The sequence below is a fragment of the Cataglyphis hispanica genome, chromosome 10, assembly GCF_021464435.1.
Source record: "Cataglyphis hispanica isolate Lineage 1 chromosome 10, ULB_Chis1_1.0, whole genome shotgun sequence".
Classification (NCBI taxonomy): domain Eukaryota; kingdom Metazoa; phylum Arthropoda; class Insecta; order Hymenoptera; family Formicidae; genus Cataglyphis; species Cataglyphis hispanica.
In genome coordinates this window covers 5,184,164-5,211,232 of record NC_065963.1, presented here as the reverse complement: position 1 = coordinate 5,211,232, position 27,069 = coordinate 5,184,164, and the positions used below count along the sequence as shown (strand labels likewise).

Here is a 27,069-nt window from a genome sequence, read left to right as displayed (position 1 = left end):
CATAATAGTATTACGAAGTGCGAGTTTATATTATGTAACAGAGTTTATAAATGTAACAGCTGTTATATAAATATAAGAAAAAAAGATATTTTAATTTTTATAATAAATTAGTTCTTAGCTTTCTGGAAAGTTAAGGCTTCTACTCTTATCAAGCAATTCTTTTAAAATATATTTTAATTTCTTACGTAACATTATATATATATATATACAGCATACTCTAAATGATAAATGAATCAAATGCAGAATTCTTATCATGGATTATTAAAAATATTGACTATTGTAAAACTTATTATTAGACATATATTTTTCATAGGCATTTATAAAACTGAAACATAATGGAATATTTTTGCTGCAGCAAATTTTAAACACATGAATCGACGATGATTTTAATTAACAATAATTTTACAAATGAAAAATATTAGTCGTTGACAATTATTTGTTAATGCGCGTTTAAAAAAAAAAAAACGCGCTTTCTTTGAGATAAAACGTCCAATAATTTTAGACGATGTGCTACAGTCTATTGCACCTGCATATTGCAGGGGTGAATACCCGCAGGGGAATCGATTTCAGGTTTCCCAGACAGCAACTGTTATGACTTTTACTGCTGAACGAACCTCTCTTGAGAGGATATATAGAGAGCAAACATTGAGCTGACATTAACGTTACGAGGGAATCAAAACTAAGGGCAAAACAAATACGTAATGACAATAATACGAGATAATATTCGATAATACTTAGGTAATACTAAGCAGATATTTTTAAGATTAATTTTAAGTACTCTTTTTAGTTTTTATTTTGTTTGTACATTTGTAAATTGCTATTATTTATTTTATAAATAATGTAAAAACAATTTAAACGTATATAATTATAAATTTAAATCATGTTTTTTATAATAGCTTTCTCTGGAATTATTTTTTTCTACTACAATTGACAATGAGATGAAATCTTTGTTTGTGTTCGCATCTTAACGCATAGACCACCATTTAATTTTAACATTCCACATATACAAAGATACAAAATCATGAAATAAAATATTCCTTTCAGATTTAAATCCTTTCAATTTAAAGTGTATAATAAGTTGTGTCAGGTAAAATATCAGAGACACGTGTGTAACATCGTGTATTCGCATGACGCGAGTACGCGAACTGCATCCGTCATCCCCGAAATATCAAATTTTGATATTTGCAGAACGAATGTCAACAACGGTTTATAAATATCGATGACACACTCTGTGTCGCGTGAATACGACCGACGTAGACAAGTTAAGCGAGAGTTTAATGTCAATGGATGAATTTCACGTGGAAATATAATCCATCCTCTACGAGATGGATTATACGCGCGTGTTATCCCGTGAATCCATTGCGTGTTGTGAGATAAAAATAAAATAAACGCGAGTAAATAATAAAATCTGTCCGATCGAAGAGAAGGAATATCTGGCGGAGGTTCGACTGCGCAGCGAGTACTATCTGCGACGTACTATCTGCGACGTAGATCAGCTGATCTGTGAACGGCTAAAGCTGTCGCGCGGACAAGTTTTGATATATCGGGCAAACTATCCGCGATAAATCGCAAGTGTCCCGCGAGATACACAAGAAACCACGCTACTTAGACGACGCTTCGAAGAGAAATGTTGGGCGATAAGTTTGTAGCTCCGATATCATTTTATGAGCAGTCTCGCGGAGCAAATGTAATTCCCGAATGACGAAAATTATTTATGGCATGAATTTTAGCGCGCGCATTTTAGCTTGTTATATCAAATTGGAGGGAAAATATCTCTAGCGTATATAAGGCATCTTAAAAACGATGATATATTTTGTTCTTTTTGGAAACACTAAAGGAATTAGCCCTAATCTTGGAATATTACATTAAATATCTAAAAAATATTACTGAAAATGTATGATATATTAAATCTTTTTTATATTAATTAAATAATGAGAGGTTTCTTTTGTCATTTTGCAGTTTCTCAAAACGCGATTCACCAACAAGTATTGATCTTCAACGCTGAATAACATTAATTTTACTCTCAGTAAGAGAAAGCATTTTTAATTATCCATGTAAACCTTTTCTTGTACTAGATAGCGTCGCGTAAGCTCGAGTAAAGTCATTGATAATCATTGTCTTGTAATGCGCATTAGAATTAATTGCGGTAAGATGCAGTAAACAACATAGCTCGCGCATCAGTCAGGGATCTCGGCGAACGCATAATACGCTTTAAACCTCACAAATCTATCTAAAGCGATGTTGTCCCTTTTAAGCGCTTCGTTTGCATCTGGATTGTTTTTCCACTTAACAAAACGCGATGCCATTGTCATTTAACAATCGTGTAAAGTTTCGATTGCCTCCACGCGCTGCATTGTCGTGCACGTGCAACAAATATCGCGTATGTAGGAGATTCTATAACTGCGGTAAAAGCACTTGTCGGATCGATATAGAGAGAAAGAGAGTTAGATAAATAAACAGCGAGCTCTTTGCACTTCGCGCATTTCATGTCTTTGTCACCGACATGTATAAGCACTATTTATAATTTTACGAGAGAGTGTAAAATCTATTGCCACTATTTCGCATCATATGTCTTTTTCGAAAGAGTTCTGTGACAGTTAAATTAAAATGGGAGTATTGCGCTTCTGGCGCAAAAATTCTCTTCGATCTTTATGATTGTGACATTTTATAATTGTCAATTAGCGTAATTAAAAAATAAATGTTAAAATATAAAAAAAAAAAATTGAAAAAAATTTTTGTATTCGAAAAAATGTTTAAACGTCTTTTTAAAATTTCGACTTGGATGACTTGAAAAGACTTGGTTTTATTACGTTAACGTGACTTTTTGACAATTTTTGTATCCTCAAATAGATACGTCATTAAATTTTAAAAAAGTTTAAAAATGGATTTCTCAAAATAATTTATAATGAATCCACACGTGCACCTGATGAGATAGCGTTTCGTCTCCAGCGTAATACTTTTGTGAATTCTAATCAGGCTAAATTTGTGCTACAGTTTTGCGATAATCTAACAATCTGATGAAATTCTGATTAATATAACGAGGTGTTCGTGTTGCAATGAAAAATATTATGTCACTATTTGCGACATATTCTTAAACAAAATTACCGAATATCTAGATGAAAACTTTGAATATGTGAGATTTTTTAAATTCATCATCTTTAGTTTTGATATTTTTTTTACTCGATTGATTGTTTTCAAATTTCTATACAGAGAGATTGTAAAATCTTTTCTGACTTTGATACATAAAGTTATTTCTCGTATTCTTATAATATTGTAATGTGAGGTATAAGAGCATTGCATTATAAAATTGATAACAGCATTACAATGTCATCAACTCGATACATAATAATATAATGCATGCTAAGAGAATATCATATTATGAAACACACACACTATGTTATAAAATATAGACAATATTTCAACGATGATATTGAATTCTACGATCGACTTTTTAAGCACACAATTCTAAAGTTAAAATTTGCACATGCATTAATTTTATTACTTTTTAATATAAATAAAAATTTTTATATTTAAACATTTTTATTTATATTCAAAATAGAATCAGTAAACACACTAGAAATAAATCTATGACTCTTTACGAATTTTGAGATATTATAGGAGTTAATCGATTAGTTCTTCGAGATAGCTTCGTCGATTGCGCAATCAGCTTTTCTCGGATGAACGTTGCAACGATCGCCTCGAGGCTGGCTTGGCATCATTAAATTATGCTTTGGGATGTCAGTGTTTACATCGAAGCAACACGTGAAACGGTCCCTTCGCCACCGTCGTCGTTGTCATCGCATCCGCTCCGCTGTTTGCCACCCCTTTGCGCGAGTCAAGCCACCCCCTAGGATCCAGCGGAATGTATATAAGCGACGAGAAGGTGTACGCGTCGATTGGTCGAGCGAACCTGGGTCGATGGCAAGAGGGGCGCCGGGTCGTTCGTGAAGCTCGTAGTGCCGCTCTGACCACCGTCGCGGCTGGATTATCGTAGCCGTCGTCGTTGTCCTTGCTCTACCTTGATAAGAATCGCCGGCGCGATTGCTCACAGAGAAAGATCCATCGACATCGCATATAATTACCGATTCTCACTGATGATCTCGGATCGATGAAGATCGCGACGTAATCCCAAAGCGAGCAGAACCCCTAGAGAACCGACGATCGAGGAAAACGATCGCGAAAGACCGATGTGTAAGGGTGACTGTCATACGTAGGTGAAGCGAGGTCGTTTACACCGAACAACGTCCCTGATAACGTCGAGTAGTGCGTGTAGTGCGCCCATCGTGGGATCAACGAAGAGCAACCACTAGGATAGTGTGTACATCACTAGCGATCAGCAATCGGACCGTGAATGCGGTCGCGTTAACAAACTCTCTCCCCCGAGATTAACATCGCTCGGCAGCCAACAAATTCTCCGGTAAGTGGGATTTCGTTGCTTACTCGCTCGCCACATATCAATTGTTTATTCATGATCACTTATCTTCGATCGCGTAACATCTGTGGCTTTTTGAACTTGCCGCGGCTTCACGAGACATCTATATGGGATAAAAAAAAATTTTTCACAGCTTTGAGAGAGGGTCTCGAAATTTTATATTGCGTCGATACTTTCTTGTGCTCTAATTGGCTGTAGGATCAGTCCGGGATAACAACGACGGAATAATATCGGTGACATATATTTATGATATTACCCGTATCATATTTTATAGCAGGAACCCTCGAGATATACAATCATAACTCATGTACATAGTTCGTACTACGGGATGTGAAACTTCCGCAAGTACAGATCAATTATATCGTTGTATCCCGGAATTATCTTACAACCAATTAATTAAACAGTTAACCATTTTATTCGTGCATTTTTGAGTGCAATATTATATATGATAGCAATTTTTATTAAAATATAAAGACCAGTCCATATGTAAAATTTTATGTAAAAATTTCTTTTTTCGGAATTCATTTTGTTCGCGAAAAACGCGGAAAAATTGAGCGTCCACTTCTGCAAAGTCTTCTTTATTATTTATATAATAATTATTTAGGCTTTTATATAGACAAATTTATTTATATTTATTTTATTCGCGAATTTTCCTACTATACTGATAACTTTAAATTTTATAAAGCAAAAAATTAAATAGGTAGAAACTGAAATATCAAAGAGTAGACTTGTATAAGTTCAATAATAAAAGCTTAAATAATAAATTATATTCGTAAAACCGTAGTTTTCCTCTTCTAAGTCATTACGTGTAAATTAATGCAGTAATTATATAAATGCCTTTGAGAAACTGTATAATGTGCGTGATTGCTTGAGTTGATAATCACGAAATCTACAAAGAGAACTATATATTAAGGAGAGAATTAATATTTCGAGTAATGAGATAAAAGGAAATTAAAATATTAAAATAAATTTCATTGGATGGTAATATATATTAGAAAATAAATATATAAGATATGCCGGATAATTATTTCAAGTAGATCGGTAAAATAAAAATTGGTAAAGCAAAATTAAAAAAAATTCCATTAAAAGGTCTCTGTCTTTGAGAAACAAAAATATACTTCTTATTTCAATTGAAAAGTATATTTAGTTTTTACTTCATGTTACGATTGGAAATCCTTCATTTTCCGAGAGAGAATCTTTACTTCATTTTGCGAGAGAAAATTCTTCGTCGAAGAGCTTATTAACTGAACAATTTTATTAATTTCAAGGGGGACTTCTCTCGTATTTCCCCAAAATACGCTTCTTTCGGAAAATGTTTTCTCAATCCTCGCATTTTATTAGTAATACTAGTCGAATACCGGAATTATCGACAAATCGATGAAATCTCGACAACCGGTTTAATTGACAATTACAAGCCTCGGTAGGGTTTATGTAGCTGTGCATTCGCATCGAATAATTGCCCACGGTTAATTTCGGCCTTCTGCTGTTACGCCCTAAATGAATCGCTTCGCTTACTGTAGTTAGCAGAATGGAATAGGTCGAGAGGAAGAGCAGGGGCCCTTCCAAGTTCTCTCATCTTCCTTAGAGATACTTTTGATCGATACGAACAAAGAGCGTAGTTTTCATCGGCAAAATCAAATCTAACTGTAAGCTTAGACAGAAATACATGCGAGAATTAATAAAATTTTAATCAAAAGCTTAAAATATTATTGATAATATTATTCAATAATTTTAAATTGTTATAATTAAATTATGAGCGAAATAAATGAAGTATGAATTTTAAAATATAACAAATTAAAGAATAACAAATATATAATATTAATAGAAATAAATTCTGTTTGCCAATTTTGTTTTGTTCTATTAAATAATATGTTTTAAGATATTTTCCCGTTTGATTTATTCGCATGATACCGATGCGATTTGTACGATCAAAAGAACGCTTTGCCGTATTTACATTATCGAAACGCTCGAATTTACCATCATTTTATCATCACGTAATAATTAAATTCTGTTCTGTGTGTGAATTTAATTCCGTTATTTCAGTTAAAAATTTACTTATGAAATACTGCGTTATTTGTTGTTACATGAAACGATTGGATCACAGTGGTGAAATATGATACTCATTTTATATTGAAATAAACGTAATGATGGCCAAGATATTTTTGCGACGAGATCTTTTTGTAACGACATTTTCATCGATTGCTCTTGTAATATGATTTGTTACGAATTTGCTTTAAAATGAGCTTCGAAAACAATGCTTTAAATTATTTCTATTCTGTTAATACTTATGCACTGTAAACGTATTTAAAAAAGATTTCACTTAATGTCCGATACAAATCTCTCAATTAACGAGATTCAATCTAAACGACATCATTAAATGTTTGGATGAATCACGCTATGCCTGCGATAAAATTACAACCGCGAGAATATAGAGAGAGATTTCTTAGATAGTATCTCTTGCATATTTATTATTAATACATAATGATAGCAATAAAAAAAAAAAAACATGACGGGAACGATGATAAATCTATCGTTGATAAAAAATGATATTAATAATAAGACAATGTAATAATGATGAGAAAATTTGTGTTACGACATTAACAAATGTTTAACGAGTATTAAATAATTCAAATGAGAACTAAATAACTTGTGTAATTTGCATTATATAATAAAATTAATGATATGTGCAATTTTTTCATTTGTGCGTCGAATACAAACATTGAATGGAAAATACGACGATATTATTTATACAGATTCTATCCAACGCGATGATATATTATACAAAATAAATATTGATGTGAAATGGCCCATGATGCGATCCGTAATCTTTGACCGTAAATTTTCATCCGCTATCTATATATCCCCATCTATATAACCCCTCTTTTTGCTTAATCGTAATTTCTCGAAATCCTGAATTGTTATACATAAAATAGATCGACGTTGGAAGAGTGAGGTTGCCCGGGGGGTTAAATCGTAACTCTCATTTGTACCGTAAATCCTTTGAGAAGACGATTAAAAACAGAAAAGAAATAGAAAAAGGGGTAAGATTGAAGCCATGTCGGCCGAGATGACCGATCCTCCGGAAATATTTGCGACGGTCGGTCGGCATCCGAGGTATTTAATTAAGTCCGGAAGGGAAAAGTCCACAGTCCCGTAATTGCAATGTCCTTTGACGCCGGCGCGTATCTTCGTAGCAAAACAGATTTTCACGAGGAAAAATTCGATTCTGGAATGAAGGACATCGCCTCGTAAAGAACTTCTCTTCGAACTTCATTTTGCGATAAGATAGAGGCAACTCGTTAGCAGCGCTAAGAGTGTGGGCGAGACTTTCCGACTTAGTTTTGACATTCGAAAAAGGAGTGAAAGATTTTTATTTCCATGAAAGCTTCGATTCGGAAAATTGCTCGTGCATCTTCTCAACGAGTTATCTGCTTTCATCCCGCATCATCATCTCCGCCTATTATCGGTGCACAGGTGCACTTACGTAACATGATATACAGAGTAGCACGCTCCGCCTGTAATTGGCGACACTAAATGTCCGTCAAACAGAGGGAGAGCCTGTTCATTGAACAAAAGAATGGAAGTTAACGAAGCAAAAGGGAGTTGGCACGAGAGTTGGAAGGCCGAATGAATTGTCTTTAATAGCTATTCTGTCGTTGCTCTGTTGGAAACGCCTTGAGCATTTCACGCCGGGCTGTGCTGCGAGGAAATGAGAGAAATTTAACAATACGAATTCTCATCGTTTTCTCCCATGGACATGTCATTATTTAACTAGCTCTTAGTTCTAGAGGGAACAATTTTAACCTTATATTGCGTCAATGCGCGAACTAATTGGCAATTAACATTAGAATAAACCTAAGTATCTGAATATGTCATATTTAACTCTTAATAATACAGAAAAATCCGAAAAGGTTATTTGTCCACGATAATTGCACAGTAAAATTAAAAATAGCAACATTTATATCATAAATAAAATAATACAAATGAAATTAAAACAATAAATGTTATAATCTTTAATTAATTGTTGATATAATTTCGAGCACTTTATAAACGAGATTTCTATTAATACGCATTCGAATCCAGGTTACCCAAAATCCCATCGAAATCTTTTCAGAAATAAATACGTTAATTTTATAATTTTTTTTATATTGCCGAATTATTGAATTTTTTTTTTAATTTTTGGGTTCAAAAGTAATCCATGTGATAAAGTTGAAAATATTTCGACAGTGTAGATATGGAAAGCGGATATATAAAGGATTTAAAAAAAATAAGCTTGGAATTGCAATAATACTTAAAAAAGTTAATGCATTATCAAAAAATGTTTTATCGTTCATCCCGAACGATAAAATATTTACTTTGACTATCCAGATTTTCATTTTCCATTATATCCTTTTTTTCGTGCAGATAACGTCATTCAGCAAATAGCATTTCATATTCATAAGCAGTACTATAAAATCCAGAGTACATTGAACAATCATTAATATCGATGATCTCGCGGCCGCTGGCAATGATGACCGCGGCATTTGTTATAACAAGGGATCGATCACGTGGCTCGTGTGTGCGCGATACAGTTATATTACAATCAAGAGATTATTCCACACACGTCATTAAATCATCCGACCGACAATTTTCGCATACGACCGCGAAATATCAACAGCTGACGTTTATTTAAGCCGCTTTATATATTCGGCGTAGTTGCCTTGTGCACGAGTCGCAGAATAAAAGACTACGGTGTGACGTCAAATACGTTGCACACGTATGACGTCACGTAGGACGGCGGTCAGTCTCGTTTTGCGCGCCTTTTCTGAGCAGGAGATATCGCGTCGCGGTATCGCTGCGCATGTGAAAAAATCCCCTTGTCATCGCCGAAGGCGTTAACATAAGCTTTGCTCGAGTTTACTTCAACGCGATAGTTAAGTCCACGCGAGGACAAGAGGAGGATTATTAAAGCCAGAATCCGCGCCACGTATCTCTGCCACACACGTGGGGGTCGCGCAAAACTCGGGGCGCGTGCGATAATAATAGATTGAGTTTAATATGTTTTATATGTTAGTTATATATGTTCAGTTTAATATGTTATTCGGTAAAGGATTTTAATATCCTCGGGAGAGAGAGAGCAAAGGCGGAATGTATTTTCCCGATCCTTTATATACAAAAATAATGATTAAAATTTTAATCCTAATTGGAAATTTAATTGATATTTCAAATTGTTAATATAGTTCTAATGTAGAGTCTTTTTTATTACCTTGCCTGTAAATAAACAAGGAAACAAGCTTGCTATTAACGCTAATACATTATATACGCAGTCTTTTCTAAAAATAAAATCCGGTAGTAGATGATTGCATCTAACGATAAATGAAGTATGTAGCGTCGCTTTTGAGAAAATAATCGAGCGAAGGTTTATTTATTATGTCAGTGGGTTCTCGTCGCTTCCATTGATTCTTCTCTCTTTTTCTCAAACATCAAGCTCACTGGTTTTACAGCCTTTTCGACGGAGTGACGCTAATATACCAACGACGATGCAATGTTAACCTTATTCGGAGCAATCTCACCCCATCTTACCGCAGCTTGGTAGCTTGACTACCTTTGAAACTCAAAAGCCAAGCCGTCACGTTCATAGTGACCCCCATCGATCGATAGGGTTTAGTACTAAAGGTGCACTCACGAGCTCTTTGGTTTATCGGATGTCGCGCTGCATTTTTCGTCCAACGAATGTCATTCGAAAATCGCCAATACTAAAATTTCCTACACGGCAAACGTTTGATAGATATCGGACACGATAAGGGAGGAAAAGAAACAGAGGGAGAAAATTAGAAAGAGAAAGAAGGACAATGTGATTTGTTCGAATGCGATGGAAATCGCTGACCTTCTTCCTCCTCCTTTCGCTCGTTATTAAATCCTCTTTTGCGGAATTGCGTAGTAATTGGTTCTTAGTCCATAAACTCTTACCCTTATGTGAATTGACTTAAATATAACTCGTTGTACGCAGCGCGGTTCGTTATCTGTCAGTTTCAAAGTGAATCTATTCGGGACGATCTGATTGATTGCGTTCGCGCGTTTTCTATCCGCACGGTCTGGAAAAGTTTTGCTTTCTTTATGATTCTATCGCCCACGTTTCAAGCGATCGTGTATATGGCATTGATCAAATGTTCAAAAATATTGCACGTGTAAATATGCTGAATAAATATCGTAATATACGAATCGTCTCGAAGGATACATATTGTACACGTGGTTTTTTAATAGAGATACCGTAGAGCGGTATCTCTATTAAAAAGCAAAGTATCATTTCTAAAATTGAAATGGGAAAATTTGCGTTAAATATTATGAATCTGAATTTTTTCACTGCAAAATAATTATTCGGGCAAAATAATAAATCTTTTTACTCGAAAGCATAAAAACGCACTACAAAGTTAAAAAATCTTAAATGAAGTTTATAGTTGTTGCTCTGGCTCTCTCTTACAAGAGAGAGAGAGAGAGAGAGAGAAACTTTTAAAATCTACGTCAAGAATAAAGCCTGCTAATGTTTTCGCGAAACATCTCGAAGACTGAAATAAAAAATGAAATGCTCTTTTTATTGCTTTTTACTGCTGCCTCCGGCAACAAACGCTCGGAAAATTCCGTGAGATTAATGTTCGCATCCACGAGATTAATGTCCGTTATTCAATGGAAGAAGTTATTCTTCTCCGTTTGTATCGTGCGAGCTTTCCTAAATATTTCTGCTGTGTGCCGTCATACAACAATATTAACGCTGGACAATACATAGTCCGTGAACACCGTTCAGACTTTATTCCGATATATTGTTCGGCGAAATATCGTTCCATTTGTCGACTTCAGGCAAGTTTCTGAGACACGTGAGAGGTAGATTAGGGGGTTCAAAGTCGCCCGGAGGACACGAGAAGGCCGAGAGTTCTCATGAGAAGTCGACAACTTTGAAATGCCGACGTCGGCCATCCTGTTTCGAGCCGCCGTCGAATCTGCGCGGCTTTGGAATCGAATTAAGTGTGGCATTTCGATCAAAGCGATCCTTTCTCGAACTCTTCCTTGAGGCATTATGTATTTTTCTCTCTCTCTCTCTCTCTCTCTCTCTCTCGATAGAGTCCTGGCGTTCTATCGGAGCAAATTGCTGGCGCTTGCGAATCGAACGAATCATCTTTCTCGAACGCACGGAGAAAAGAGAGAAAGAGAAAAAGCGAATCGAATCATCTCTATTTTATATTACCTCGGAAATTGCACGTAAAGTGGTTCCGCGAAAGCAAATATCGAATATTTTCGGATCGATAATTTTTACATCGGGTCACGAAATTCTCGTCCTATTTAGTTACCGCGTATCGGAGATTTTGTCGAGGAAACTTTCATATCGTCATGAGGACATCGCAAGTTTTCGAGTCCCTCTCTCCCACTCGCAAAGTCGCAACAACAAAAAGGAACGTTCGATATCGGTCAGGGACACCTGGTATACAATACCGCTAATACATTAGTCGAGGAGTGTCGTAAACATAGAAGGATCGTAGAAACTCCTATCCTCCCACTGAGGACATCTCCGTTTAATCCGATCTCATCTTAATCCCGTTGAATCCCACTAATATCTTTCTACGAGAGTGAATTTTGATACCAAGTGGAGTGCTACTACAATTTTACAATTTCCATCCATGAATGACTCTTATCATGCGAGTAGAGAGAAACTAAAGGTCGAGCGAGACGAGTATTCTGAGAGGAAAATTTTACATACGCGTGATCAGAAATGATATGAGTTTTGAATGCGTTATATTATATCCAAATGAGAGTCTAAAAGGCGCTTTTGAAAAATTAGAATTAAATCTGATAAATGAAGAGTAATCAGCCGGGATCAATGCAATTACATAGATAAATTTTTTTTCTGGGAATTGAAATCACAGAAATATTATATCGGAGAACATTGATTGCCCGAGTATTAAAGGGGAGCTCCGCGATATATTAAGAGATGTATTGTTCATTATTCAAAGTGTTACAGACTTAAGATCTTGATCACGCACTTGACATCAAATTAATCTTGAAGATTGATTCACGTACGATTATTTAAATGTGTATTTTAAACTCGATTGAAATGTCTCCTGAGACAGCTTCAACAGCTTATTGTCCGGCGGTGATATGTGTTCCGTGCTTGTTCGCGACGCACAATCAATATACACGATGGGACGAAAGATATTAAGGTTAGTGATTGGATTCATCAATGTGGAACTATCGGTCCGGGCCCACATGTTGCTTTCACATTCGGAAATAGATTTTGAATGCGCCGGGACGAAGGTCAATTATTAATCGGGGCGCGGTATGTTACGTTTTGTTCGATTAATTGCTATCCCCCATTATCATTTATTTCTATATCGTATATTATTAAAATCATTTTTGGCTATACAGCAAAATCGCGAATACATAATGAATGAACTTGTGTAAAACATATTTTGCATAATTCACGTCAAATTTTAAAAAGATATTTTTTTTGGTCAAATTTTTGTGTTTCTTTTTTTTTTACGAATATTGTCGTAATCGCAAGTTTATATAATATTATTACGATTGAGAAATTAATCTAGCCAGATGGCTTTTAATTTGTTATAATAGCAGATTAGCTGATTATGGTAAGTGGCGCTAATTATCTTGCGGGGCGAGTTTATAAAACGGGTTTTAATTTAGACATCGCATAAACATACTTGCATTATATTTAATGGCATGAATAACTCTACGCAGTAGAAAAAGATATCAATACTATTATTCATAGATACCTAATTGATTTTTTACTTTGGCAACATATGAAAAAATAATAGATAGTCGAGATACCTACACATGTATGTACATATATGTTAAAGTAATTTTCGCAGAAATATGTTCGATTCAATCAGCATTGTATGCGCAGCGTTTGCTGCAATGAAATAATTGATGTTGTTGAAAAGCGTTATACAAATTATACTCATACAAATGGTCATTATGATAAATCAACGTTCATTAATAACCAACGCCAACATTTTAATTTCTCTCAATTTCTCGCGGATAAGGGCCGTTCATTTTATTATTCTTATTATCAAATTATACGACTTGATATAACGAGAGAAGAACGATCGATATAATTTCCATTGACAATGGCGTTATTAATTTTCAACCAAAATTTACTCGTTATAATCGATCGATCGGGACCACCGCGTGGCGATTGAACTGGTGCGATGTCTCATCACCATCGTGATCCTCATCATGAATATTAATCTGGATACGATGCAGCAACGTTTACCAACCGTAATCGATGGCGTGGGACAGCGGACGACGACGGCGAGGGTGTGCGAGACCCCCGTGGGACGTGCGTTGGTCGGGAGATTGTATGTCTGCGATACTTTTCAAAGCGAGACGCGACGTCTATTTCTAGTTCCTGCAGATGCAAATGCCGTCTCGGCAGCGACCGCCCCGGCGACGTTGAGCCAGACATTTGGCCGCGCACGCACTATGGTTGATGGTCAACCACTTGGACTGCCAGGATAAAAGGTCGCAGGTTATGCGCCGGTGTCGGATAGGCGATAGATTCGATGTCATCTCGTCGTACGCCGGGTCATCGATGGTTGCTGAAACAATTCGAGCGGTGTTTTTCCATTATTTTCTGTCGTGTCGGCGAAGAGGAGAAAATTTTGCGTTTCACAAAGTATATTGATTTTTTTACGCGAATGTAGAATATATGTGTGAATATATATGATACGATAAATGTTACAATGCGGAATATAAATATTTAGCGAGCGCGAACGAAAAGGAGTTTCGTAACATGAATGAACATTCTTTTATGAGAACGAAGCTAATCCTTTTGCATTACCTTCTTCGTTTAAAGTAAGAGAGAAGAAAGAAGTTTAAAGAAATTTGAAAGGAATTATTTTTGCGAATTATTTAATATTGGGTGTTATGCAATTTTTAGCAATTAAATTTTGAGGTCTTCAAAGAGATTTTATTTTTATTTCATGCTTTAATTACGTGAGATTAATTCTCATATTTGAATAACATTGTCAAGAGTAAAATAAAAATTATTTCCAATTCAACATTCGGAAATGATGCAGTAACTCGTAATCGAATGATTTATCAGAGGAAAGGGTCGCATCGCATTCGATATGAAAGGATATCGATAATGTATTATCAGCATATTCTAAAAGGGTACATTGGAGAAAGAGAGAGAGAGAGAGAGAGAAAGAGAAAATATATGTGTGTGTGTGTGTGTTGTGTATATAATATACAATTATTATATAGCATCAGTCAAAAGGTAGTATATTTTGCATATTTATAAGTCAAAGTTGAAAAGTTTCTCTACGTTATGTTTTAAAATTGCACTATTTTATAAAAAAAAAAAAAAACTATAATAATTAACAAGCATTAATATTTGCATTTTAATTTTTTAATAATTAATATTTCATATTTTTTAATACTTAACAAAACATCTGAATATGTCTTTGTCTTTCAGATTTGATGTCTTCGCAAAAAAATCTCTGATAAAAAGCAAAAATTGCTTGAAATTAATTACGACTCAATAAAATTGTTCGATTATCGAGAGAATTTTTGTTTGAGATGCGAGAAAATTTTACGTCATCTTTCTCGGTACTTACTCAATTCGTAAGTAGGTCCGTCATAAACAGCCGGTAGCGTGTCTGTCGAAACGTAAACCAGTACAGCGAAGATGATAAAGATGGCGAGAAACTTCATAATTGTAGAACGAATATTAATGTGCACTCGAATACGTCTCAAACAACGATATCCTTAAGGATGTGGAGCGCGAACCTTTTATATATCTCATCGCTACCACCGAGAACATCCTCTTGGTCGCCTAACGCAACGACTTTCCTCTTTCAGTGTCTCACCACCGGAATTCTCGTGGCTTCGCGTTTGCTATTTCCAGCCAGCCGACTGACCTACGTATTCGAATATTAATTTCCGGTATTATCACCGTTACCGAGACAACTGCGAGAGAAAGGGAGAGGCGATAAAGCTGGTCGATCAGCTGCGGCTTTTCTGTTCGATCGAAAGTCTTGACGTGACTATAGTTTGCGAGAAATAAGTAAATTAAAAAGAAATGACAGGTATTCATTGAAAAATTCTGATATTTCAAAGTAAAAGATACCGTGAAACTTCTTGGATTTTGTTCTGTCTTTTATATCTTCAACGTGCCGGTATAATCTGAGAACTAATGAATAAAAAGAACTTTATATTTTAAAATATACATATTTTTAAAAATTAATAGATTTTCTTTTTCAATATTTTTTATTATACCTAGAGCGAATTTAATTTTGCCTAATATATAGACAGTTGTAATATATCGATATTAAATAATTCGAAAATTTCGTATGCATTATGATCACAAAAGATTAAAATTTATCAGAGCGAAATTGAAAAGTTAATCGGAATAATAATGCTTTTTATATTGCGATTGCTTTTCATATTTAATAAATTTTATTGTTTTATTTTTACGCGCGCTAATAACGCGATCTCTTTAGTCGCATGCAAGAATCTCAGTAAAGTTAATAATTTCTTTGTGAAAAATATCCTGATATCGGTTAAGCTGTGAATAAACAATTAATGGCGGAAAATAATGCACACGTGTTGCAACGCATAATCGCGGGAGATCGTAAATTTCATTTGATCATAACAACTGACCCAGATATTGAACGAAAATATGACTTCTGCAAACGCTAATATTTGCGTATAGCCATACGCAATGTAACGTGTAGTGTGTCATTCTCGACACAATGGCGATATTTTTTTTTTTCTTCGATTGTACTCCAGGATGTTGCAGCTCTGTTGGCTGTTACATCCCACGCAAATATATTTATGGAAATTTAATGCTAAAATTACTCCCCTCTCCTCCATTACGCGAATGTGTTATGGTACTTACGAGGACGGGGGTGTATCTCGGATATCAATTCGAAATGCTCGCACGTGCCCTGAATTACACGAGCCATATAAGATATATTACGTGCAATGCTTTATCCATAATTTTCACGCCGAAGACATGCATCTACCGAATGCCATATCGTCGCCATGAAAGCTAAAAAGTTCTGCTGGCAATCTCTCGAATCTCGATATCGCACACACGTGCGAGAAGCATTGTCGGATTCATTCGAAATATTAAGTGATATGTGCAACGAGAATCTGCAGATTGCCCATTAATTTCGTTGCGATGTACGTAGATATCGTTAAATATAAGATGTCTAATTGAAAAAAGAAAAGATTTGGAATAAAACAAAAGAAAAATTTTTCCATCATCTTACCTTTGACTTTTGAGGAGGCTTGTTAAAGTCGGAAAATTAAAACATTTAATTTTCTAAAAAAATTTATATAAAAGTCTAAAAAAATAAAAAAAATTTCAATTTTAAGGGTATTTTTTTGTAAATATAAAAAGAATTCTGTGGAAAATTTATATAATTGATTATACGAAAATTGGTTGGATCTAAGTAATGAGAGATAAAAATAAATAAAATCTAAGTAACGAGAGATAAAAATAAATAAAATTTAGGAAACAAATAATATTTGCAGAATATCAGCATGAGAAGGCAGTCATTTTGTCCGAGTACGAGCAACGGAAGTGGCGGTGCCGAACCGCTGATAGTCGTCGAGGAAAGCACGCTCGGCGAGGAGGAAGCTGAGCGCTGTCGCAGGGAATCGCCGCCGCGATGTGTAGATCCGGATTCCCCATCCTTGAATCCCTATCTGCTCTCGCCGTGGAGGGACGCCAGGAAGCATTCCTTACCGACTCCGCAATGTACATCCGGAATAACCGCATCCCAGGTATATATGTATGCGCGTGCACAGGAAATCTTTCATGGTTAAAGCGATATCGATACGCAAACATAGTAATACTTATGATGCTGTAACACGTACGCGAGAAACTTGGAATAAACTTATCTGCAACTCAGAATAATCGCGGTAAAGTGATCGTTGTTCTCGATATCTTCTCGGTATTCAAATAACATTGGAGAATGTATTTATGTAAAAGCTACCAGGAGTCGTCTATAATATTATATGCTGTTTTATTATAATTTTATATATCTTAATTTAAAATTAATAAAATTAATAAATTAAATAATAATAAAATATTTTCATTTTAATACATAGTCGGATTTTAAAAAATTTGCGCTAGAAAGTCCGAGGTTTAAGGATAATCACGTTAAGGATATATCAAACTCGGCATGTAATTAAAATATTTTTAACAAATTTTCTGTTGAAGCTGTTCGATCATTTCTCTTTCCTTTTTCACAGTGACGGTAAACGCATATTGAATGTCGCAGTTAAAGTTATCCGTAAATTTACGTGCGAACAGGTGCGACGATTGAGCGAACGCGGTGGAGAAGGGTCCGGTCCATCAGCGAGAGAGGCTGCCTTCTTGGCGACGCTCTCGCAGACGCCGGCACCTCAATCGGGCCGACGACACTCTGTCGTCACGATTTCCAGGGTACCGACAACCCTGTTTGGTCGCAATCGTCGCGAATCTATCGCCGCATTTCCCATGGGAGGTGCCACCAGGATATTGCAAGGCCGCCGAGATTCGTCCACCGGGATAACCACCGGTCCGCCCAGTAATAGTGGAAGCACTCACAATCTGCAGCTCGATATTATGGATGACATCGCCGAGATCAAGGCTAAAAAGGTAATATTTACAATTAATTAGTATAAATATATTAAACGTTATGAGTAAATAATATAGAGAAAATAGAACTAAAATAAAAGACATTGTATGTATATACATTAAAAGATATGTAGATCTCTATTATCTCTATTATCCTTCTCACTGTATATTTTTCCGTTGATTTAACCGGAATGATGTACAAGCTTCGTGTTAATCACTATTAAATTCAATGGATTATTTGCTAAAGATTTATTAGATTGTTCACTCTCATTTTTTTTCCTGCCCTGTGACTCTAAAATTGAACATATATTGAATCGCATATATTGGCCTACTATAGATTCAATTTTAATCTTCAAACTTTTTTGAAAGTTAAAATTTAAAAATTTAAGAGTTTTTATGAAAATAATATTATTAAGCATAAGCTTTAAGAATAAGAACTGAGAAATAAAATATACAATAAAATAATGTATAACTGATACATTTTTTTATTAAAAAATTGACAAAATTATTAAAATTGTTTAATTAAATTATTTAAATTTTCTGCACTTAATAAAGAAAGCCGCTGACAACTTGATATATCTTTGACGTTAATTTTATATACATATCGTTTGATCTTTAATATTTTACGTTAACGAAAAATATTTTAATATTTCGTATGCTTGTCTGTCAGGTTCGTTTAAAAATGTATAAGACATCATCTCGCGAGCGCGTGTGCGAGATTCAGCCTCTGGAAGGCAACGGCAGCTCTACGACGCAGAAATACATACAGCATCAGAAACGCCGATTCTCCGATTTCTCGGCGTCAGTCGCGGCGTCGACGTCGGCGTTACGTAGACGCGCGTCTGAGATGACGAGACCGATTTGTGAACTCGAGGTACCCTGTTCGACAACAGCGGCGGGTATCACTTGCTCCAACACGGACCTGATATCCATCCTGAGTTCTCTGACGTCGTCCGCGTCGGAGATAAACACATGCGGTACATCGGACGCAAAGGACGAACAAAGATCAAGCTGGTCTATGAAAACGGCGGAGCAGAGACGCAATCGACTCAAGAGCTCACGATCCAACAGCTTCGACGTGTCCATCCTGCGCGGCACCAAGAGCAAAACGCCGAGCAGCAGCAACAGCAAGGGCGCCGTTGGCTCGTTCATCGCACCGAGCAATTGGTTTGCCAAGCGTCATCAACCTATCTCGAAAAAGAATCGGTACCTGGACGAAGAGAGCGCGACGACGTTCAAGCTCGACAAGTTGAAGATAGTTAAAACCGTCAAGGATACACTGGCGAAGAACGTGGATACCAAGCACAAGGTTCTCTGGGATGACAGCAGTGGCACCAAAGTAGACGCTCAGGTAAATGAAATGTAATCACGTTTCGTTTATTCAAAAGGGAAGGCTAGAGTTAAAAATATATTAATCACATAATGTCATCAACATTGTGTATATTTTTCTTCATTAGGCATTAATAAGCATCATTTAAATCTAATTTAGTTAAAGTTATCAGTTCGAAATAAAATTCTATTTTGTCTGGCATATATGTATATTTGCATCCCGCAAGGGAAAAATGTATCACATTAAAGAAACCAAAGTTCTCTCGCGCGACGCGACGACGTAACTTCTCGTTTTTGTCGACAGGTACTCGGCAATGCCATCGAGAAGATTCTTACCTCGACCCACAGGGGAAACGATGCGGAAATATCGGGCAGCTCATCTGGAAAACCATCCGTGTCACCGAACAAGTCGCGCACCGGCAAGGTCACTAGCTGGTTCTCGAGCGGGAACAAGGAGCAAGAGCAAGCGGACTGCGACTCGATCTGTTCCACTCTTAAGGACCTGTTCGTCAAGTAGTGCACCATCGTCGGACCGTTTCTTCGCAATTATATCATTTGTTTTGTTTTGTTACATCAACGTACATCCGATTGACAGCGTGAGATATTCGTTGCACTGCCATTATTTATCTTCTTTTTTTTTTTTTGCCGAATGAGTTCTATTTTTCCGAACTAATTCCTCGTGTAAATACGAAGTGATTTGTGGGAACGGCTCCTCTCCTGTTTGCCTCCTTGAGTTGAGAAGGGTTCGATAAAGAGGAAAATCGGGTGCGAGAGAGGAATAGAAAAAGAGAGAGAAAGGAAAACATATTTTATTCGAGGATGTAATCGTTTCTATCTGTTTTTTTCTTACGCATTTCTTCACAAGAAAAGAACGTTAACACCCTCGCATGTTTATCCTTTATAAAACAGTTTTAAAAAGCTTTTTCTTATCAAAACTCTTTAAAACCTGAAACGATAAACTTCTAAAAGTTATCACATTCGTGAAGAGTATTTTCGGTCTTTCAATGTGAGGTTTTCATAGATTTATAAGATTTTATTTAAAAAGTTAATATTTTATGAATAAAAATATTGCAATTTTAATTTTTGCAATCAGAAATTGTACCGTTAAATAGATAATTTACGAAGTTAAAGGCCTTTGCTAATTATTCTTGTGACGCGATATGTGAATATTGAGTTCGATATATACGGACTATTTTAGCTCTTATCCTCCGTATATTTTGATTATATTTATCCGCAAATAATTACACATATAATTACTGTGAGACAGGAAATACTAGATAATACTACAATAAATCTGTCCTCGTCTATCTCGAATGAACGCACACGCTCTATAATTTTTATCAATAGAGTGCGAAGAGAGATTGTTTTTATAGAACTATTTTCATATGGAATAATTATTTAGTGTATCCATATATCATTTTAAGTTGTCGCGATAACATTGGATAACATTACATTGGCATGAAAGAATTCTAAGAGTAGGATTATGACGTAATAAAAATATATTCCATGCTATATATGTAAGCGCATTTCATAAGCATATTAATGAATATAATATGATGAATCATAAAAACATTAAACTATCCTTTGCGGGTCAAAGGGAGAGAAAAAAAAAGAGAGAGAAAGAGAGAGCATATTAATTATAACGTATATAATATATATAATATATTCTTAAAGAGAGATAGCAAAGAAACATAAAAAGTGGCGGCTGGTCCGGTAAGTTAAACTTACGGCATGATGGCCGTAATAAGTTGGCACTTTCTGTTATCCTTCTCCCTGCTTCATTGTTCAAATTTTTATCTATTTTCGTGCTTTTTCTGATCGGCGCTTTTTATTCGTCGATATCATCACAATTTTCAATCGTATAGTACGAAGCGCCACTGTTGTAGAGATATATGTACACAGTATAAAGATGTGTGTAAAAATTGCTACGTACATTTAATAATAACATGAAACAATTAACGTTATACATGGAGTTGTACGTCAAATTAAAAAAGAGAAAAAAATATTCATGTTGCAGCCTCAAGAAATTTCAAGAGTAGGATATATATTATATACAATTGCGAATATGCAAGAAAATAAATGAAACGTAGAACCAATAAATATTGCGTTATGTTTCGTAAATTTTTCGATATAACTCTTATTCTTGATAATTTTATTTTTTTAACTTTCTCAGAAAACTTGAAACAAATATAGAAAATGCATTATTTTATGCATTATATAATTTCTTTATATATTCAAATTTCTTTTCACATAATTATGTTTTGAGATATTCTTTAATTTTTATTTCTCAAATGACATCTGACAATAGCTAAATAAGTAAATAATATACTAAATAGAATTTTTCATAGTTTAAGTTTAGTATTTCTTATGTGTTGAATTTTTTAAAAATAACATCTTGATCTTGCCTTGCTCTACGATGTGATTAGAACATAATTAGACTGACAATAGATGTATGTTCTGTATCTTTTATGTTGCTTTATTAAGAAAAATTTCTCCCAATGTTTAAAACAGCTTCGATTTGTATTAAATGAATAGCTTGAAAACATAATAAATGTGAATTTTATGTGTCGTCATTTGTAGATAACTGCAATCGAAGGAATTTAAATTGGAAATTTATGACTATATTATACATTTAAATAAAACTGACATGTAAGTTATGCGTTACACATCTATCTATACGTACATATCTACACGTCTCTTTGATATATCAATATTAAAAAAATATTCCAAAAATAATAATTGTCGTTGAGAGTTTTGAAATCTATATGCAATTGATTACATAATGTAATTATCTTAATCTATGAGAACATTATTATTTATTTTTCAGAAATATACAATGTATGAGAGCAGAGTGTGAAAATATGTAAGAATTAATTCTTCGCTTGAGATAATCAAGATCTATATAAATCCATAAAAAAAGGAAATTTATAATTTTTCTTTATATTACGTACAATTTATCTGATAAAGAAGAGAGCATAAAAATAAAGGTGAAATAAAAACGACAGTACAAATACAAAGCAAATGAATGAACGAATCTATCATTTATCTTACTAGAATAATAACGCAAACAAATGATTTCTGATGCAGGTAACAAATTTTCTTTTTGTATACTTTCATCTCTATAATCTCTAATTTCTTAACTCAATTATTAATGAGATTAAATCTCAATTACGATATTTAGAAAGAATTGTACTTGTTAGTATATTTTATCTGCATTAGGAAAGTCATTCATGACTCAGTCCAATCAGAGAGAAAATATAGATTTTTTTATTGCGATTAAATTTCTATCAATTTTAAACGTAGAATATGAATACGAAAGAGAAAAGTACAATAATGATGAAAAAAAATGATGTGGTACTATCTGCATATTTTTTTCAATTAGTACATCACATATGTAAATTAGATTATTTCAACAGTGTCCTAATTGTAATGCAAAATTGTAAATAATATTGGTACTATATGTTCTATCAATGTTCTCGCAGATTGGTAAAACATAAATATGAAAAAAATGAAATATACGTTGATTATAAATGTTGCAAAAAGTGTGAATTATTTGTAAATTGATTTTTTATTCTGAATACAATCTATAAGTATTGTAGTGTAATATCGAAGAAAAATATAACAGAGTGGAGAAAAATACGCCTTCATATGGTGCTTATTTCATGATTTCCACAAGAAAATCATTATATCGGAAGCTAAAGAGATATTATGTAGATTTAATTCATCTGATGGCTTTTACAAGATTATTATGCAAATAATATATAAACCAGTTTTCTTCTTTCTGAAAACAATTTTATTTTTAAGAAATCGGAACTATTCAGACTGTTGCAACTACATTTTTTAATTTGTTGGTGTTGTATTACAGTAAGATGACATTTTTTTCTCAGGCATTGCCTGCATTACGATGAACAAACAGGATTATCCATTTTATAATTCGTGCACACGCGATTGTAGAATGATATACATTTATAAAAAACGTAATGAGAATTCTAATTGTAATATATCTATATATATTATATATATATGCAAAGTCAAAGAATGTATAACGCTAAAGAGAAATGCATTAACACACTGGAATCAATACATCAATTATTCATTTCAAAATCCGAAATATCTATTCTATTATTGAAGATCTTCGCATTCTTAACACTCATTAAAATATAAGATGGTATGGAAATATCTGAGCTCATTGCTTGTGTGCTTTTTTGCTAAATCACTCAGAGATACTAAGCGAGTGTACTCGTGGAAGAATATGGATTTCGCAGAAATCACCGAATAAGATTTTTTATAAAAAAAAAACACAGATTGTATTCATCGTATAACAAAGCACAGAAAAGTGCTTGGAATTGATAGATTCTTCTCATTAAAAAGAAAAAAGCAAAGAATTTTCTATCACCTAATAAAAACTAAAATAAGCTTAAATTAAAAAAAAAAAAACAATTCAAGCAATTTCGTTTGTTTTTACATTGAAGCTTTCAATCCGTGTTCAATCAGAGAAATTATTAGCATTGATGAGAGAATTGTGATCATTGAAAATGGATAAAGTAGGGCAATAAAGACAGTAAATATGTATGCAACAGCTAAATAAAAATGCATTCATTACAGTATCTAGTTGATCTAATATTCTCCACAGTCTGCTATTATGATCTTTTTGGTAGTTTTGCCACTCTGAGAACCCATGGCCTCCAACTGAAACAAAATTATTGCTCATGTTGCAATAATTACTCAATTATTGTTATGATAATTTTGCTATGATAAAAAGCATTTTTTAGAAAAACATATAAACTTTTGTCTAAAACATGCCATATGATTAAAAATATACAAAATCATACTTTTCTAACAACATCCATTCCTTCGATAACTTTTCCGAACACAACATGTTTTCCATCAAGCCAACTGGTCTTGGCACTGGTGATGAAGAACTGACTGCCATTGGTATTGGGCCCAGCATTCGCCATAGAAAGTATACCAGGCTCGCTATGAGTGAGCTTAAAGTTCTCATCGTCAAATCTGGCACCATAAATCGATTTACCACCAGTACCATTGTGGTTAGTAAAATCGCCACCTTGGCACATGAAATTTGGGATCACCCTGTGGAAACTGCTACCCTTGTAGCCAAAACCCTTCTCTCCAGTGCAAAGAGCACGAAAGTTCTCCGCCGTTTTAGGGACAACATCCTTCCTCAACTGAAAAGTTTCAATTTATAATTAACTTGGCTATAATTAAAATCTTTATTCGTTTATTCCTTATATATGAATAATAATAAAAAATATCGCTAATATACATTCACATTATAGTATTCATAAAGTGATAAAAACAATATTAGTTTGCTTAAAATTCGTTAAAAGATATTAACCATTGAAAAAAGAGAAAAAAAAGAGATTTAAATTTGGAAAATAAAAACGTAAGACGTATATTCTAACTCACGCCATCTGTATTTAAAACTTTAAACTTGTACGTTCATATACTTCTAATGCATTTGTATTGTGCGATACAAAATAAAATTAGATAAATTTACATATCTTATACAAAGTGCAAAGTGTCGCTAATCAATTAACCTAATCAATATATATTTTTACTTGATAGAATTTGTTGTTTGATATACAAAGATTTACTCTTTTTTTAATGAGAATTTACATAAAATATAAGTGCTTGTTCATTTATTATAATTTTTAATAAAAGATAAGAGATAAGCGCATCATTCATCTTATCGGCTTATATCGTTAAAATTATCAAAGATGTAATAACTTTCCGCGTGTAAGCAATATTATTTTTTTTACGTACTCGTGTCCACAATCGAAAGATTAATCTGCTAATTTTTCCGCTTAAATCACAAAAGAAATTTCCATTTAAATGAAATAATTCGTTTTCTCGTGTAACGATTATTGAAAAGTTGTAACGCCTATAGAAGCAACTTTCAAATGCACACGTTATTCTGACGATTCCTCCTACCGTGAATGGAAAATTTTACAACGGCTGAGCGTGTGCTTGCACATTCATGCAATAATGACGCATCGCTAATAACGCGCAGTCAATTGCTCGCGGCTCGCTGTAATTTCGCGAGATCGCGATAACAAATGCCAGTTGCGTTCGTTACTCGTTTCGAACTTTCTTGTCGAACGACGACAATCGAGTCGCTAGAGACAAAATCCTTATTAAAATCGTGCAAACCGGCATAGCGGAAAAATCAAGATGGCCAGGCATGGTTGGATTCGCGAAGGTGCGCGGTCAGGTCGGACGATGTCGGTCGCCGTGTGTGCGATCGCGCGGTTATTTCGGCTCACCTCCATCACGATGCGACCCACGGGCTTGTCGTCCGCGGTCATGTCGAAGTAAACGCGTGGCAGTGCCATGTCCTTAGCTGCTGCGGCAAAGCTTCGTAAGAGCGTGTCGAAGGACGGTCGTCTCGAGCGGGCGGTGGCTACGAAATGGCTCGACTGCCTGAAGGTCGAATCAATTGACAGCCGACAAATCGATCTCAACGCCATATTCTGCGCTCCTGGAAATCCGCCGGAAATCGATCCCACGCGATCGCGATCTGCGTCCTTTTTTTTTTTAACGCGGCACCGATTTCAGAGATTTTTTGTGGCCTTTTCGCCGGTTATTCCGTGAAAATATTATGTAATAAAAGAAGGTTTTTCGATCGTACGATTCACTTCCATCGAATGAGAAAGCAAGTGTTGCGACGACGACCAATCGTCAGCCATACTTTCCGGCCGGTCTCGATGACCAATCCGATATCTTTTCACGAATTCTCACTATCGTGCAATTGTCACTAGTAAAAATCTCTAGCAATTGATAAATAATTTTGTAATTGATAATTTTGATTTGATAATATCCATAATTTGAAAATAAAAAAAAAATCTAAAAAAATAAACTGATATCAAGTTTAAGATAATCGATTTATTTGATCAAGATTGGAAAGTGCAGCGAACTTGACAAGAGAACAATCAAGCTCAATCGAGTTGAAGTCTGTGAATATATCATTACTCTAGATAGAAAACTATATACGTAATATGCGTTATTACCACCAGAGTACGCCACTTTGACATTTCTTCATCTCAGATGTATGAAACGTAAATGCATGCATACGATAAAATATTTCATTGTTCAATTATCATTGTTACTATGCCAATAATTATATGTATAATATTTCTCTAGTGTTATAGCAATACCGTAATAATTAATATTATATAATGTTGTAAGATGTATGTTTTTTAAGAAATATTTCTTTGTAATCTGTTTTCGGTAAATGAATTCTTTTTTGTATTGTTGTTGAAAAGTAATTGAAATATATAAAGTGCAATTGATTTTTGTGCCTTCTCTCTCTTATATTTGAATTCTTAATATTACATATATTGAAATCAACATCAAAATGTTATCCTTGATCTGTAAAAACATCTTAAAAAAAACACGTTGGAAAACAACAAGTTTTTTATCGAGGAGCCAGCTAGTAAAAAAACCGCAACAATGTGATAGTATACGAATGATAACTCATTTGCGTCAAGTCGACTTTATATTTGTAAATACAAGCGTAAAATACCTTTTACACATCGTAGTAAGCGGACCTATCATAATAATGTCAATTAAATTCTTATGTCGTCGTGATAAAATTCTACAAATGTTTACGAATAATGACATAAAGGAACTATACGGTGCGAGATTAACAATTGTCAAAAAAATTGAATATTAA

The 27,069-nt window shown here is 34.5% G+C and overlaps 3 protein-coding genes across 10 annotated transcripts in view; 1 reads left to right on the top strand and 2 right to left on the bottom strand.

The window, feature by feature from the left end:
• The window catches only part of LOC126852554 (uncharacterized), a 38,690-nt gene extending 14,874 nt beyond the window's left edge, over positions 1 to 23,816 (top strand). For 6 of the 8 annotated variants that reach the window (XM_050597472.1, XM_050597465.1, XM_050597469.1 and 3 more), the window contains 4 exons: positions 16,958 to 17,209; positions 17,742 to 18,068; positions 18,718 to 19,398; positions 19,681 to 23,816. In XM_050597472.1, coding sequence (XP_050453429.1) covers positions 16,967 to 17,209; positions 17,742 to 18,068; positions 18,718 to 19,398; positions 19,681 to 19,893 — 1,464 coding nt within the window. In that variant the 5' untranslated portion in view covers positions 16,958 to 16,966 and the 3' untranslated portion in view covers positions 19,894 to 23,816. Of the gene's footprint in view, positions 1 to 3,633; positions 4,418 to 16,957; positions 17,210 to 17,741; positions 18,069 to 18,717; positions 19,399 to 19,680 lie in introns of all 8 variants that reach the window. The other 2 variants (XM_050597468.1, XM_050597470.1) reach the window with 1 other exon arrangement.
• Positions 10,256 to 15,267, bottom strand: LOC126852610 (defensin-2-like). Its single transcript, XM_050597573.1, has 2 exons — positions 15,034 to 15,267; positions 10,256 to 14,013 (listed from the first exon to the last, which is right to left on the bottom strand). Exons 1-2 carry the CDS (start codon positions 15,128 to 15,130, stop codon positions 13,817 to 13,819), a joined length of 294 nt encoding a protein of 97 aa, XP_050453530.1. The 5' UTR covers positions 15,131 to 15,267; the 3' UTR covers positions 10,256 to 13,816.
• LOC126852599 (peptidyl-prolyl cis-trans isomerase-like) lies at positions 23,668 to 25,900 on the bottom strand. Its single transcript, XM_050597562.1, has 3 exons — positions 25,661 to 25,900; positions 24,209 to 24,562; positions 23,668 to 24,065 (listed from the first exon to the last, which is right to left on the bottom strand). The coding sequence occupies exons 1-3, from the start codon at positions 25,862 to 25,864 to the stop codon at positions 23,994 to 23,996; spliced, it is 630 nt and encodes a 209-aa protein (XP_050453519.1). The 5' UTR covers positions 25,865 to 25,900; the 3' UTR covers positions 23,668 to 23,993.
• Between the last annotated feature and the right edge of the window lie 1,169 nt (positions 25,901 to 27,069).